General features: G+C 41.2%; 1 protein-coding gene across 4 annotated transcripts in view; it reads left to right on the top strand.

The window, feature by feature from the left end:
* Nucleotides 1–17138, top strand: part of ankhd1 (ankyrin repeat and KH domain containing 1) — a 29440-nt gene that overhangs the window by 4917 nt on the left and 7385 nt on the right. The window contains exons 3-24 of one of the 4 annotated variants that reach the window (XM_044206272.1): nt 5358–5514; nt 5744–5906; nt 6117–6264; nt 6360–6593; nt 6727–6821; nt 7463–7618; nt 8264–8345; nt 8615–8806; nt 8934–9043; nt 10743–10830; nt 12878–13005; nt 13136–13279; nt 13383–13485; nt 13653–13915; nt 14080–14367; nt 14483–14906; nt 15018–15157; nt 15270–15381; nt 15502–15647; nt 15750–15892; nt 16392–16605; nt 16746–16921. In XM_044206272.1, coding sequence (XP_044062207.1) covers nt 5358–5514; nt 5744–5906; nt 6117–6264; nt 6360–6593; nt 6727–6821; nt 7463–7618; nt 8264–8345; nt 8615–8806; nt 8934–9043; nt 10743–10830; nt 12878–13005; nt 13136–13279; nt 13383–13485; nt 13653–13915; nt 14080–14367; nt 14483–14906; nt 15018–15157; nt 15270–15381; nt 15502–15647; nt 15750–15892; nt 16392–16605; nt 16746–16921 — 3706 coding nt within the window. Of the gene's footprint in view, nt 1–5357; nt 5515–5743; nt 5907–6116; nt 6265–6359; nt 6594–6726; nt 6822–7456; nt 7619–8263; nt 8346–8614; nt 8807–8933; nt 9044–10742; nt 10831–12877; nt 13006–13135; nt 13280–13382; nt 13486–13652; nt 13916–14079; nt 14368–14482; nt 14907–15017; nt 15158–15269; nt 15382–15501; nt 15648–15749; nt 15893–16391; nt 16606–16745; nt 16922–17138 lie in introns of all 4 variants that reach the window. The other 3 variants (XM_044206271.1, XM_044206274.1, XM_044206273.1) reach the window with 3 other exon arrangements.

The raw sequence follows: 17138 nt of genomic DNA, 5'->3' as shown, positions 1-17138 counted from the left end.
ATATTACAGGAAACCATTAAAGGAAATGTCTGTTTAATACTTTATATACATTAAGAAAATATAGCAGACAGATATTCACCCATTAGACATATTTTATAATTTCCACTGGCTTTTCTAGTTTTAATCTAAGTTTAGGCTAAGTGTGCACTTTGCAGCTTTATTATGTACAGTAAATATCAGATCAGATTTGGTGTCAGCAGGTAGTCAATATTGTGATCTGGTGATGATATACCTAATTCTTTGAATAATGTCACTTTAAAAAATGCCTCGTTTTTGCTGTTAGTGGTATTCTGTTTGATTTATCAAGCCTGTTGTAAAGAGACTATTAATGCTTAGCAGACCTAAATTCAACAAATGCAAGATGTAAAACAAGTCATACATGGATTATTTATGAAAGCTAACCATATTTGGGTGACCTTTGGCTAATATTGTCTATTCTCTAGCTAATAAAGCTGTAATGTAATGAGGAAAAAAAAGTCAAATGGCAGTAAGGTGCGCAAAACACAAATGTAAAACCTAGTCAACATGAGCTATAAAAAACTTGAATCTGAAAAGGGACAAAATGATCATTTGAAGATAGAATCCTTCTTCAGACCATTGTTGTCTATTACATACACTCTGTAGCCACTTTATTTAGAATCTATTGCAATTCAATACAACAGCTCTGTCATAAATTCTACCATAAATACATACCTTTACAAAGTTTGACTTTCAGTTAGTGTTGACATTAAATGTGTAAATTTAATTATATGTTTATTAATGAGGTCACAGTTAAAGGTGGTGTTGACTGAACTACATTATATTGAGAGGTGTTTACATTTTTTTTGTTCTCCCTGTTTATATACATTAGGGGTCAGAATATTAAAAACAGCTCTCAATGTAATACAATACCACCACTAACTATGACCTCAATGCTAAAACATATAATTGTATTAACACCTCTATGACAGTCTCAAAAAAAACCTGGACATTGTAGGTATCATAAAAGTAGACTTTATGGCAGAACAGTTGTACTGAATTGTATTAGATTGTACAGGTGTACCTAATAAAGTGGCCACTGAGTGTACATAAACAGTACAGTGTTTTTGCATGTAACGACTTTTTTTCAGATTTTTAGACAGTATCAGGACAAAAGTTTTGTGCAAACTTAAACCAAGGGATGTCTGTATCGTCTTTAGATCGTCATCGTCATTGTGCGCTTTTAGGCTAACATGCTACTTTAGAAGTATTTTTCAGACACTATGAAATCGATGAAAAGATTCTTTCAGAAGGCTGAATACGCGAAGGTCTGCGTCACCCAATTTTATTGTAACCTTTGTGACAATCTAATGGTCATGTTGCTTTCTGCAGCCATTGGCCGCGTTTGCAAAGCTATGAAAATGGGCTTTTACCAGCAAGTTCTCTTTTTCTGTAATAATCACAGTCCTACTTCCAACACAGTTTGTGTTCCCTGCTGAACTCCACCACTTGCCTCTGTATTGCCATCAGTAATAGGTGGTGGTCGTGTGTTTTCAGAAAAGAGATGAGAAAAGTGCGACAGAAATTGGCATTAAGTTCTGATTAACATCCAGGACATTTATACGCTGCCAGACAGGCTCTCCCTACCCCATTGCTTCTACTTGTAACCCCCTAACACGCGTGCACACACACACACGTTTGTTTCACTATCCCCGTGAGGGACAGTCAAAAGACATATAATGCTTTCATTAGCCCCTTACCGTAACCATCACAACTAAATGCCTAACCTTACTTAACCTTTACCTAATTGTAACCTGAACCCTAAAACCAAGTCTTAACCCTCAAAAAGCAGTCTATACGCCCATGGGTTAGTGTGTAGTCAGGTTAAAGTCCCCACCAGGATATTAAAAACATGAAACACACCCACCATGATGACCAACTTTTTGCCCCTTCTTTAAAGACATCTTACATTATATCTTACACATTGACTGTATCAGAAACAATACAGGTTTGAAATCACCTAAAAAATACATTCAGGTTTAAAAACACAATACATCCGACATGTTTATAAGGCCTCAAGGGTACAAACAATGCACTTTGGGGAGTATAATTGAATGTAAACAAAACTGTTTACAGTAATTATTCCACTGGGGATTTTTAGAGCTAAAACCCTTACATTTTTTGTTTGGGGATCCCTTGTTGCTCTGTGTTGGGAAATGAAATCTCATGGGCATGCTGTCCTGATGCAGGCACTGGTAGAAAGGTCAATCTATTACATTGCCAGTAATTCCTATCTTTTTATTATATCTTGGCAGTCACAGGTCCTCTGTCGAACTCCCAAAACACTGTCAAACTCCAGTATTCGCAGCTTTTAAATGACTCCTCTCAGGTTACAATGACCAGACACCATGCAGCAGACACTTGAATTTACATCGCACGGCAGGTTTATTTATATAAGACCTTGCAAACTCAGAGTACTTCAAAGTACTGTACTTGGTTGGATACAAATGCATTAAGCAACATTGAAAATGACAAATTAAGAGAAAAGAAAACACAGTAAAACAAGATGAAATTAAATAAAAATAAACAAATAATAGACAAAAGGATAAGTAATATAAACTAAACTGTTTCAACATCAGTTTTTATTGTATTTAACCTTTATTTAATGATACAAGTTCAATGGAGGTCCGAGACCTTTTTTGCAAAGGAATACCTAGTTATTACAACGGTATAAACGTTAAGCACTAAAACCTAAAACAGACAGTATGTACTCAAACACTCACAAAAAATTAGAGGTTTAGTGCAGTTATGGTCCAGTAATAAATGGCCCCAAAAATAATCATTAAAGTAGAAGTCAAGTGGACAAAAGCAAAGGAAAATGAGAGTTCTGATGCTGATAAATGCACATTTCATACTACACTGGCTAGCATTTTTAAGATCTGTGGCTCTGAACTGTAGTTGAACTGTAGAGCCTATAGATAGCTGAAAAAGCGTGGCCAACACATTGTCTGGTTGTTAACATTCATCAGTTGACCAGTTTATTTCTGCAGTGAAGTTGTTGAGGCACTTCTCATCTTTAACAAGGGGGTGGGTTTCCTTCACTGGCAATAAAACACAAAATAAACATGGCTTTCAGACATCATGAACGCCAGTGTTAAAATTAACTTACTGATTATAATAAGCACCAGAAACTGCCATGGCTCACCAGCACTAACATTGCTACATCTTACCCAGAAGTTCTCCCTTAAATGGTAGAGATAGTTTTGAGACACTTACAGTGGACGTAAATATATTGAAAGCTTTATCTCAGACAAAATAAGGTTGAAGTGGAGTAATCGTAACCCGATTTACAGATGTGAATTACTTTTCAGTTATTTTGCGGAATGCACGTTAGTCTGATTTCATTTGCTTGTTGTTTTAATTGTGCTCATACGTCAGAAAGGTCATGTAGTGAAGTGGATGCAAAGTGGCATTTCTAAGTACAAATGAGTTAGCTGCTATAGAAGAAAATGGCAAAAAAAAAAAAATCACAGATTTTACCTCTCCCTTTTTGTCTAGCTAATACAATGTTTCTTATGTCAAGTTGTGAAGACAACTACCACCATAATCTAGTTTTTCAGATTAATTGCGCTACAATATGCATGTAAATGTCTTAGTAGTCGTGCTGCCAGATTAGTGTGAATGCTAGTTGTATGTTCTGAATATGCATTTGGTATACAGTACACCTGCCCTGACACTTTATTTTAGCACATCTAGATAGAAGATCATGTTGTCTGTGTAAACATCGCAGAGTTTTGGGGGGAGCAGTGCAGGAGCAGGTGCTTATGGGTAAACACACTGTACATCCCTTCTGCTACATCAGAAAGTTAGTTTATAGATTGACATGTCAGTTCGTTAAAATAACCGATGACAACTGCTTTTGTTCAGAAATTCGATGAGGTTTAATGTTGACTTGCTTGCAATTTTGCGTTGGCTGTTCTCAAACAAACATTGGCGGAAATTTTAATTAGCAACTTGGATAAAAATGTTTATTCAGATTACATAGTGTGTTGGTGGTACAGTGGGTGTAGGCAGTTCAGTGGCTAGCCAGAAACTTGTTTCCGTTGAAACACAACAAAAATATCTGCCAGTACTCCAAGTCACAGCCTTGACCTCAGTGAGAGCTCCATGTCCATTTTGCTAATGTTGGATTTAAACCTAAATAGGTGACGATCAGTTATTTGTGTTTGAAGTGTGATTCACAGTTGTAGAAACAGTTATTGTTTCAGAAATGTACAAATATGCCTTCCAAAAAAAGGTTAGATTACCCTTTATTTCTTTATTTTCATCTGAGATATTTACAGTGCATCAAACCCTGATGTATGTTCAGTCTGTTGTTCAGTGAACTTCTTGTGTTCTCTGAGATAAACATGATACAGTAAAATATTAATGATCAACTTCCTCGACCTCTTGTTTCCCTCTGCCTTGGGGACTATTGCAAAATCCTTGTCTGAGCGCCGTACTAAGTTGGCCTAGTGGACCACGAGGACTGGAACTCACTTCTGCCTTGCTAATGGATGGGTTGAGGCTGAGGCCGAAAAGTTCAAAGCCAACACTTTTTACTTCTCTCTTGGCTGTTTTTGCTTCATTTTTACACATGCCCTTAAAACGTATGCTGCCACGCTCAACACAAACACTTGAATGGTTTCATTGGTTGGGAAATGGTCCTTGTTCTGTCTTCTGAAAGAGCTCTTCCAATGTAGGTCATTAGCAAAAGCTGTTTTTTTCCTCCTGCTTGCCTCTTGTTCCCCTCTTTGGCTTTTCTTCTTTTTTCTTTTATGACAAACACACATACACAAACACATTTTTTTCTCATATGGTATTTTGTTTTTCTCCCAGCTGTGCTTTTCTCTCTTGCTGACCATGGTCTCCAGTTTCTGTTTCCCTCACATTCACTGCCTGTTACCCATCTAGATGAGACCTTTTTCTCTTCTATCATTAACAGCCTGAACCTATGTCTGCTAGCCTATAGAACTAACATTACCTCCCTCACTCTATTAATTCTAGTTCTGGTCACAGATCTGTTCTTACCTGGGCATTCCCATAGTAGTCCAGCGGACATTGTTTTATGCCTTACCATTTGACAAAGTCATTGGCAAAATTATAGGAATTAAGAATCATAGATGGTGTATTGAAAGTAGTGAAAAAATATATTAAGCCATATTAACAAATGCTTGTGTGTGTGTTTTCTGTGTGTGATTTGTTTTTTTTTTTCTTTTTTCTTTTTCCTCTTTGTGTATGCTGCTACTAACCCTGGATTGGATTGGCTGGACTGGACTTGTTTCTTCATCTGGTCTGGTGTGGTTGTGCTCCCCTGTTTTCCTTGCCCTATGCACCTCTGCCCTTTTGGTGTTCGGCAGGCATCGGTAAACTGTCCACTGCCGATGGTAAAGCTTTTGCAGACCCCGAGGTGCTACGGCGACTGACGTCATCTGTGAGTTGTGCCCTGGATGAAGCTGCAGCAGCCCTGACCCGCATGAGAGCTGAAAACACACTCAACGCCGGCCAAGCCGACAAGTATGTATCTCGCCCATACTGGCATATGCCAGTTTATCTTGTACACAGTTTCATGTAGTAATAAATGAATTAATATACCCTAATAAAATCAATCTCTTTTCTCTCGAATCTGACTTGCACAATACAGTATATACGTACGTGTGTGTGTGTGTGTTTGCTCCTTGGAAGTGATTGTGTAATTGTCAGGCGTATGTGTGTTCACCTGTCACAGTGGCAGTAATTGTAGCAGTCTGGTTATTTTCAGCCGTAGTTTAGCAGAGGCGTGCTCAGATGGGGATGTCAACGCTGTGCGCAAATTACTGGATGAGGGACGGAGCGTCAACGAACACACAGAGGAAGGGGAGAGCCTGTTATGCCTCGCCTGCTCAGCTGGCTACTATGAACTTGCACAGGTATGTGAAAGGAAGGTTGGAGTGGGATGTGATTTACATGTTTGCAGTGTGTAGTATCTGTACAGTGAAGTAACCTTTCTGCGAAGCAAATATAAAATCACGATGGTATCACCAGTTGATTGTTGGAAGATTGCTGTTGGGAAGATTTGCCATTGGTGACAAGCCCCTATCCACATTTCTTAACCTTATCATTTCCTCTTTGACCCTCAGGTTTTGTTGGCCATGCATGCCAATGTGGAGGACCGGGGCATTAAGGGGGACATAACGCCACTTATGGCAGCTGCCAGCGGAGGTTATGTGGACATAGTGAAACTACTTCTGGTCCACGGGGCAGATGTTAATGCACAATCCTCCACAGGTAAAACCCCTCTTCATTTCTCTACAATTATTATTATTATTTCCCAAAGGTTACTCTCTGTGTTTTCAGCCAGGTTAATCTCTGCTGTCTTCCAGGCAACACAGCTCTGACGTACGCATGTGCCGGTGGCTTCGTGGATGTGGTAAAGGTGCTGCTGAAAGAGGGTGCTAATATTGAGGACCACAACGAGAACGGACACACACCTCTAATGGAGGCGGCCAGTGCTGGCCACGTCGAGGTAGCCAGGGTACTCTTGGAGTATGGCGCCGGAATCAACACACACTCCAATGAGTTCAAAGAGAGTGCTCTCACACTCGCCTGCTACAAAGGTCAGAACTCAAATATAGTGTCTGTCCTGTTGATTACCTTATTTAGGTTCTGTGCCATTTACATGATCTTTACTAATACTATGTTAACAGTGATAGAAGGTTTAGAAAATGGGTTTTTCTTTGTCCTATGCAGGTCACTTGGACATGGTGCGGTTTCTGTTGGAGGCTGGAGCAGACCAGGAACATAAAACAGATGAGATGCACACAGCACTGATGGAGGCATGCATGGTGAGCATCTGACCCAAACCATTACCTAAATGTTTTCTCCTCAGGGTCAGTTTATACTGCCACTTGTTTTCTATTTGCTTGTATTTTAGTTTCAAAGAAATAATGCATTCATTTTACCAAAAATTATTTGACAAAAAATGTTTTTCTTTTTTAACAATTTCTTTCCATCTTTCCACACTCAGAAGCATTTTGACAGAGCTCTCAGCACAGTACACAGCCATGTACTTGCGCACCTAAGTATGAAAAAAAAGTAGCGTTTCAGTAAATATGGAAAGCACAGGCTGTCAATGCCTATGTCCCATGATCATGATCTCACCCAGCATTAGTTAATAGTATGGTGATTTTCATGTGGAGTAGTCCACTCTAATAAAAGGGGAAGGGATGTACCTGTTTTTTAAAAAGATAAATGAAACAAATAATGTTGGGAAAGTAGTTAATGAATCAATATTTTGTTTTCTAAGAGTCATCAGGAATTGTTTTGTAATGGAATTTATAGAACCCTGTTTTGAAAGTGAATTGTAAAGAACCTAGAGGTTCTCAGACTCATGCCGCATCACTGCATATTATCTTGATTGAAAAGTAATCCCATATATTTATTCAGGTGCTTATCTCTACATTCTCTGTGTGTCTCGCTGTCCCAGGACGGCCATGTGGAGGTGGCACGGCTGCTGTTGGACAGCGGTGCGCAGGTCAACATGCCAGCCGATTCATTTGAGTCGCCCCTTACCCTTGCAGCCTGTGGCGGACACGTGGAGCTGGCAGCCTTGCTCATAGAAAGAGGAGCCAACTTGGAGGAGGTGTGTGAAGAGACCATGAAATTAAGCAGAGGATGCAATTCCCAGTTGTCTTTCTGGAGCGGTGTCTATAAATATGAATTATGTAGCTGTAGACCAATTTGTGATTTCACACATCCTGCAGTAGAGAATAGCCTTCAATTAACTTCTATTCTTTTTATACTGCCCTGCTACTATTGGCATACGTTGTATTGAATACTACACCAGCCAGAGTCTTAAAATATAGATATAATTATTATCTAATTTCTAATAATTATTAGATAAGAACTTGTTTCCGAAATGGGAATTTAATTTGTTATTGACATTTATGAAACCAACTACATGTTTTATCTTTATTAAAAAAAAAAAAAGAAAATGCAAGATAGTGTAAGCAGGGGAAAAAGGTCACATTTCATTATTATTCTGCTATTTAAAGCTTAATAAAGGAAAAAACACACTCAGCTGGCAGTGAGGTAGCAGACTAGATCACATGATGACAAGCCAAATGACATTGCTTCAGGTTTTTTGTGGTGTCTCTACCACACCTTTTATGTAAAGATGTCTACTACGGTGCCAGTGACTAGCCGGTTGAACTTCCTTCTTCAGTGAGAGTATACAGTGAGTCATACTTGCCCCTATGTTTTCTTATCTGCTGACGTTTGTGTCCAGGTCAATGATGAGGGCTACACCCCTCTGATGGAGGCAGCTAGAGAAGGCCATGAGGAGATGGTAGCACTGCTGCTGGCTCAAGGTAAACGAGCTATGCTCCTGCATCTGGGAAATGGAAACTTAATGTGAAATGCCATTCCAGTGAATAGTGCAAACTGGATTTGTTGGGCAATGATCAGCCTTCTCTTTGTATTTGTCTGTTTTTTAGCAGAAATAAGATAATCACGAGTGTAATCTGTGAAATGATTTTGGCATGATTTAAGAATTTTGATTTATTAAAGAATGCACGTTTTGCACTTTATGAAAACAAATTGGTCACTAATCACTAACTGTTCTTGTTCTGTTGTCCAGGTGCTAACATCAATGCCCAGACAGAGGAGACCCAGGAGACAGCTTTGACTCTAGCATGCTGTGGGGGCTTCTTGGAAGTGGCCGACTTCCTCATCAAGGCAGGCGCCGACATTGAGTTGGGCTGCTCCACCCCGCTAATGGAGGCTGCACAGGAAGGCCATCTGGAGTTGGTCAAATACCTACTGGCTGCAGGTGAGCAAGAGGAAAGAAGGCCTGGAGCTGCAGATCTAGGAGAACAAAGAGTATACTAAGCTGCATTTAAAATGTCTTTGTTATACCTCTGTGCTTACAATATTAATCTCTTGATTTTGTCATTCAGGGGCAAACGTTCATGCCACCACGGCAACGGGTGACACAGCGTTGACATATGCGTGTGAGAACGGACACACTGATGTGGCGGATGTGCTGCTGCAGGCCGGAGCCAACTTGGTACGCCGTTCTCTTGGTCACTTATGACTGGCCCTTTGTTGAGTCTTTTGTGTGCAAATGATAATCAATCAAATTGAACACAGTCTGTTGTGTGAAGGAAGGCTTGTAGATTGTAGAACCACAGCAGCGGTTTTTGTTGAGTCAAATTTCCTGGATGTACTGTGCAAAAGTTTTAGGCAGGTGTGAAAAAATGCTGTAAACTAAGAATGCTTTCAAAATATAACTAATAATAGTTTTTTTTAAATCAATTTACAAAATGCAAAGTAAGAGAACAAAAAGAAAATCTAAATCCAATCAATATTTGGTGTTACTACCCTTTGACGCAGCATCAATTCTTATCGGTACACTTGCACAAACTCAGGGTTTTGTGGGATTATAGTCAGGTGTATGGTCAATCATTTATACCAAATAGGTGCTAATGATCATCAATTTCACATCTAGGTTGAAACACAGTCAATAACTGAAACAGAAACTGCTTTCTTTGTGAGAAACAGCCAAACTCTGCTACCAAGGTGAGGTTGTGGAAGACAGTTTCATGTCACAGGTCATACACCATGGCAAGACTGAGCACAGCAACAAGACACAAGGTAGTTATACTGCGTTAGCAAGGTCTCTCCCAGACAAAGATTTCAAAGCAGACTGGGGTGTCAAGATGTGCTGTTCAAGGTCTTATAAAGAAGCACAAAGAAACGGGCAACGTTGAGGATTGTAGACGCAGTAGTCATCCAAGAAAACTTGGCTGAAAAACACATCAAGCTTATTTCCCTTCGAAATCAGAAGATGTCCAGCAGTGCCATCAGCTCAGAACTGGCAGAAACCAGTGGGACCCAAATACACCCATCTACTGTCTTCATGGAAGAGTTGCAGCCAAAAAGCCATACCTCCGACATGGAAACAAGGCCAAGCGACTCAATTATGCACGAAAACATAGGAACTGGGGTGTAGAAAAATGGCAGCAGGTGCTCTGGACTGATGAGTCAAAATATTTGGCTGTAGCAGAAGGCAATTTGTTCGCCGAAGGGCTGGAGAGCGGTGCAACAATGAAGCATGGTGGAAGTTCCTTGCAAGTTTGGGGCTGCATTTCTGCAAATGGAGTTGGAGATCTGGTCAGGATTAATGGTGTCCTCAATGCTGAGAAATACAGGCAGATACCTATCCATCATGCAATGCCATCAGGGAGGCGTATGATTGGCCCCAAATTTATTCTGCAGCAGGACAACGGCCCCAAACATACAGCCAATGTCATTAAGAACTATCTTCAGCGTAAAGAAGAACAAGGAGTCCTGGAAGTGATGGTATGGCCCCCACAGAGCCCTGATCTCAACATCATTGAGTCTGTCTGGGATTACATGAAGAGACAGAAGGATTTGAGGAAGCCTACATCCACAGAAGATCTGTGGTTAGTTCTCCAAGATGTTTGGAACGATTTACCTGCCGAGTTCCTTCAAAAACTGTGCAAGTGTACCTAGAAGAATTGATGCTGTTTTGAAGGCAAAGGGTGGTCACACCAAATATTGATTTGATTTAGATTTATCTTCTGTTCATTCACTGCATTTTGTTAATTGATGAAAATAAACTATTAACACATTTTTGAAAGTATTCTTAGTTTACGGCATACTGTATATAACTCATGACTCTTTTGTTTAACTTCTGGACTAAACTGAGCTTTAACAAACACGTCTTCACCTTTGCCTTCCAGGAACATGAGTCTGAAGGGGGGCGGACGCCCTTGATGAAGGCAGCAAGGGCGGGACATCTCTGTACAGTGCAGTTCCTTATCAGCAAAGGTGCGTTATTGACTAGCTGTTTAGTTTAAAAATTAAATGTACTTTTTTTGGAAATTATTTGTTTTTGCCTAAATTCACTAAAAAGTTACTTGAGTCTCTTTCTTGAAAAGTCAAGATGTAAATTGTTGATGCATGCTTAAAAGTGGTCATTTTAAGCAGATTTGTAAATTCAGTTCAGTGAATTTAAAATATGCACGCGACTTTTCCCATCCTGTGACTCAAGGCTGGGCGATATATCTAATATATTCGAATATGAATTACGTGCAATTTAGCAGATGACCATATCGACATAGTTTTCAGTGTTTCTGCTGGTCGCCGCTGAGGGGTAATGTTACTTTAGTCAGCCATAAAGTGTGTAAATAAGCTCAGGTTGCAGTATAATAGTTAGTAAAAGGCTGTATGTTGTGTTTGCTAGCACAGAAAAGAAAAAAGGTCCCTGTTTATGTAACGTTACTACGGTGTCTTCTGCTCTTCGCAGCATTTGGTCCAGACTGTGAACAGCTTTCTAGTGTACAGCTAACTTTGAGTAATTATTTTAAATTTTAATTATTATTTTTTTGATGTAAAATGCAATCAATCATCTGATCGCTCTGATTACTCTACCCGCAGTTCCAGCTCCAAAACGTATTTGGGAGAACTCCAGTTTTAGGTTATTAAAATTGACTTTAGCCTGATTCGAAGCTGCTAAGTAGCTAGCTGTTCACAGTCTGTAGCAACTCTGCTGTGAAGAGTACAAGAAGACTTACCGTAACATAAACAGGCACTGTTAATTTATTTTCTGTGGCAATAAATAAAACACACAGTCGTCTAGCAACTATTATACTGCGACCCACGCTCATCTACAGACTAAAGTAACGCAAGGGAAAGACTCACTTTCACAACATTGCTGGTTACCCACAAGGCCACCTTCCTTAAAGGGGAAGGCTTGGCCGAGTTATAGTTCTGCAAGTACTAATCGTGCAGTAAAATGGTCTCTGTCAGTCTTTTACTATTGTATATGATGTTTCTGGATTAATATTACTGCTAAATTAATGTTTATGTTGCATTTTACTGCTGTAGATGTTTAAGGTTGAGCTAATTTTAAGTGATTTATATACTGTTTGGATAGTTTAATCTACAGCAATGCATCATATTCTACAAGATCATCATATGTTTGCACTATTAGAGAATTTACGGTATGTTATTTTAGGGCAAATGTGTATCAAGCTTTATATTATATATCGCGGCATAGCCTAAAAATATCAAGATATTATTTATAAGCCGTATGTCCCAGCTTAAGTTTACTGCATTTTCTGTTTCTGCCTTGATGAGTAGAACTCAGAACCTCCTGAAACTGGTACCTGGACTTAATTCTTGTGTTTATTATACAGCGAAGCTGCTTCATCAAATTACTTTGGTTGTCTTTGTTGCACTTTCAGTACTGCCATTCGTTGTCTTCACTAGTCTTGGTCACTGCATGCTCCAGTTTCTCTTTTATATTGTTTCCAAATTTGACTTCATTGCTTGTATATGTATTGTTTGTAACATTGTGAGGGGAATATGTGAAGCAGCTATCCAATCCAAGCAGAGAAATAATAGGTAATTTAGTATAGGTAAATAAGTAATGATGATATAAGTATATGATGAGATCAAAAATGTGGTTTTATTGATTTTCAACAATTTGACTCGACGATGCTTCATCCTGGAAGGATTTACACCCATAGGCTGATCAATATGAAAGTGCTAAAAAGATTTTAAGGAAAAAAGATTTTTCTCCAATTTTTATGCAGCGTATTGTGCACTAATGCACTTAACTTTTGTAATTGATAAGACACCAGTAATATATGAATTCATTGTTACTCAGTACAGTACTTGTATTGGTGAATTTACTAATTTACAACCTTTTTTATTAGCTCACCCATCCTAATGAAGGGATACTTGTTTGTATAAACGATTTATCCCTAATTAATTTGGGTTAGAGGCCCAAGGAGTTTGCCTTTGTGAATGGAATAATAAGACTCAAAATTCATACACAGTGACTTCATGTGTTTCCCTTTCTTTTGTCCAGGTGCTAATGTGAACAGAGCTACTGCCAATAATGATCACACAGTGGTGTCTCTGGCCTGCGCTGGAGGACATCTGGCTGTGGTGGAGCTGCTGCTGGCACACGGGGCAGATCCTACACACAGACTCAAAGTAATGCATACACTCTGGATCTAGATTAGACCAGTTAGAATATTTATGCTTTATGTGTAATAATAATAATAATAATAATAATAATAATAATAATAACACATCATTGAAACCATTTATGTTTTCTTTGTAGGATGGTTCAACCATGTTGATAGAAGCTGCTAAGGGCGGCCACACCAATGTGGTGTCCTACCTGTTGGACTACCCCAACAACATCCTGTCTGTCCCAGCCCCTGATCTCTCCCAGCTCACTCCCCCCTCGCAAGATACCTCTCAGGTAGATACATCAATAAATCACACTTTTTATTAATGTTCTTCTGGGGAATATTTCTGTTTCTCGTAAGAGGCAAGTCTAATAGTTGTTTTTGATTGCTTAACAGGTTCCTCGTGTCCCATTCCAAGCTCTCGCCATGGTAGTGCCCCCTCAGGAGCCCGACCGTGCCCCATCAAATATCGTTACACCCCCACCCGTCTCCAGCAAAGGTAATCAATGCTACAAGTCCTGTCACCCAGTGAGTGTACTCACAAAATGGAGTTGCAGACTTCACTAAGCCATTTAGCTGTTATCTCCCCGGTTTATATACCGGTGGTATTTTATTGTTAAACCATCCTAATCCTAAACTTCTTCTATCCCTTTTGTTCAAATCCAGGCGTGTCCAAACAGAGACAGGCAGCCCTTCAGCCCGGTGTCCCCAGCTCAGTTGGCCGGGGGCCTGAAGCAGAGCCTCTGCCGCCCTTCCACTTGTGCCAGCCTCTCGAGTGCATCGTGGAGGAGACGGAGGGGAAGCTGAACGAGCTGGGCCAGAGAATCAGCGCTATTGAGAAGGCCCAGCTTCAGTCACTAGAGCTAATTCAGGGGGAGCCGCTCACCAAAGATAAGATTGAGGAGCTGAAGAAGAGCCGAGAGGAGCAGGTATAATCCATCATCCACTTAAGATCTGATCTCATTTTAAATCTTCTTTTCAGTGTTTTAAGTGAGATGTATATTACCTTACAAGCAAATCTGCACTGTGATTTTGCATGCATTGCACCATATCAGAAGTTAGTCAAACAAGGATGTGGCTGTTGCCCACTTAGGTGCAGAAGAAGAAGAAAATCTTGAAGGAGCTGCAGAAGGTGGAGCGCCAGCTGCAGCTGAAAACACAGCAACAGTTCACCAAAGAGTACATGGAGGCGAAGGGTTTAAAGGAGGAGCAGGAGGCCGGACAGAGCCAGGGCCCAGGCCCGGGTCCCGGAAGTACGACGTCTGCTTCAGGGCCCCTTCCCACCACACCAGGTGCCCTAGTACACACCAGCTCTGACACGGATGAAGAGGCCATCAAAGATGGGGAGCAAGAGGAGCTGCCAGGAGAGGAAGGGGAAGAGGTGAAACTATCAGTAATTTTGTTTTTTGATTTTTATGTTATTATGATGTTAGTTTTGACTCTTCTAACACTTTTAGAGACTGTAGAGACTTAAGGTGTTTTCTGTACATTTTCAGGAAGAGGAAGACGATGACGAAGAGGAGGGCTCAGAGGAAGAGGCAGATGGAGAAGAGGACGATTACCTCAAGCTTCCTCGGGTGGGCACAATCCTCCAAAGCAATGCGCCACAGCAGCCACAGCAGCCTCCTCTGCCCCCTTCGCCACAGGCCCAGGCCCAGCCCCAGCCTCCTCCTCCACCCCTTCAGGCTGCCTTCGTCCCTATCCAACCCCTGCCAGATTACAACCCTGCAGACTACCCAGGAAGCACCAGCCCAGAGCTGCAGAGGGTACTGGTGGGGCAGCAGATGCTGGGCCAACAACAGCAGGGTCAACAGTTGGCTGGGTTAGGCCCAGGAATGATACCTCAGCAGGCCCCAGATGGGCTCATGGTAGCTACACCTGCACAGACGCTCACAGACACGCTGGATGACATCATGGCAGGTAAGTGCATTTCTTTTTGTAGTTGATTTAAGATTGTTGTTGACTCTCATTGGATGTATGTGTCTGCTAAATCCCTAATCTGAATGTTTGTATAACTTTTCTTTATTGCAGCTGTGAGCAGCCGTGTGCCCATGCTGAACACTACAACCTCACCCACACCCCTGTCCCAGCCACCCACACAGATGCCCGCAAACATCGCCTCGCCCCCTTCAGTCCTGCCCCTCTACCCCTCTGTTGACATAGATGCACATGTAAGACACAAGGCCAATTTGACATGACAGAGATCCCTGAAAATTGACAATGCAAGTGAGTACATGTTTGCACAGTCCTCTACCGTGTTAAGAAATGTTGTTTTCCTCACAGACGGAGAGTAACCATGACACAGCACTGACGCTGGCGTGCGCAGGAGGACATGAGGAGCTCGTGTCTGTCCTCATTGCACGGGGAGCCAACATTGAGCATCGCGACAAAAAAGGTATGAAAGCGTGAAAAAGACTTCTAATGGTAGGGAGGTATGAATTGGATATTTAATTCATAATAGGTGTTTCATATGTTAAGGAACACAAAAACCCTCAAATGCCTCTTTTCCCCACAGGTTTTACTCCGCTGATCCTGGCTGCCACTGCTGGCCACGTAGGAGTGGTGGAAGTGCTCCTGGACAAAGGGGGTGACATTGAGGCTCAGTCAGAGAGAACCAAAGACACGCCCCTCTCCCTGGCCTGCTCTGGGGGACGCCAGGAGGTAAACACATTGTCTTTCAGTTTACCCTCACAATAGTGACATTCCTGTTCAACATGTTCCTGGCTTTAACTATGCTGTGTAACTGTCTCTTGTGTTCATAAGGTGGTTGAGTTGCTGCTGCTTAGGGGAGCCAATAAGGAACACCGCAATGTTTCAGACTACACGCCTCTTAGCCTGGCTGCTTCTGGGGGTTACGTCAACATCATCAAGATACTCCTCAATGCTGGAGCTGAGATTAACTCCAGGTGAGCGACTGGAACCTCAATATTCACTTTGGCCCCTTTGTATGAAGTAAACATGTCCACCCTTATTAGGTTAATTAGCTCCTTAATCTGAATGTGACATTGTTTTAGTTCCTGAAAGTGAGTGAGGTTGTACTTTGGAGACACCTGAGTTTTTTAAACCATATGGCACCAAACAAATACTCTGTAAAAATCTCTGTAAAATGTGCCTTTGGGTTTTAGCTGCACCCAAAAGTAATAGCATAGTGATTACCTCTGTTATAAGTGAGGAGTGAGGAAACAATAATGCAGTAACTTCATAACCAAAGCTTTATAGCAGCTGCTGCTTTGGTAAATGCTGCTCTCCAAAAAGTGCAAATACATGTTAAGTTGCTAAATTGCAGTAAAATGATAACCAAGACAAATATTCAGTGATCCATGTTATACTTCTTATTGCACATTAAACAATTAAATATTTTGGTTTTTGGTCTCTAAACAATTTATTTATTTACTCTCTCACCAGGACTGGCAGTAAGCTGGGAATCTCTCCTCTGATGCTGGCGGCTATGAATGGTCACGTACCGGCAGTGAAGCTGTTGCTCGATATGGGCTCGGACATCAACGCCCAGATTGAGACCAACAGAAACACAGCTCTGACCCTAGCATGCTTCCAGGGGCGGGCTGAGGTCGTCAGTCTGCTGCTAGATCGCAAGGCCAACGTAGAGCATCGTGCTAAGGTGAGGAGTCTGGCCACGTTCACCAAGACATGGTCTTCTAGTTTCCATCCTTTTTTATAAATTAATTTGTAAATATTTTGCGCTGGCTGAGCCTTGGATGCAGCTGGCTATCTTGCTAAGTGACTTCTCACTTCATGCAGACTGGCCTTACTCCTCTGATGGAGGCAGCCTCAGGAGGTTATGCAGAGGTGGGCCGAGTGCTGCTGGATAAAGGCGCTGATGTCAACGCTCCCCCTGTTCCCTCATCCCGAGACACTGCCCTCACCATTGCTGCAGACAAGGGCCACTACAAGTTTTGTGAGCTACTTATCAACAGGTGAGTGCTCTTTGTTTCTGTACAGAACCATGACGTAGTTTTCTTATAAGATGATCCTCAGTTGCTTCTGTTGAGTGAATTAGGTCATAATTTTCCTGCAGGTGAGTTGTTTGATGCTGTGTAGGACATTGTGCTCGCACAGACTATTGGTGAATAAAGCCCCATATTGCTGTTTTCATTGCAACTACCAATGGTGCACAAATTGTGCTTTTTTTCA

This window comes from Siniperca chuatsi, linkage group LG8, assembly GCF_020085105.1.
Source record: "Siniperca chuatsi isolate FFG_IHB_CAS linkage group LG8, ASM2008510v1, whole genome shotgun sequence".
NCBI classification, from domain to species: Eukaryota; Metazoa; Chordata; class Actinopteri; order Centrarchiformes; family Sinipercidae; genus Siniperca; species Siniperca chuatsi.
This window is presented reverse-complemented; position numbering and strand designations above follow the sequence as displayed.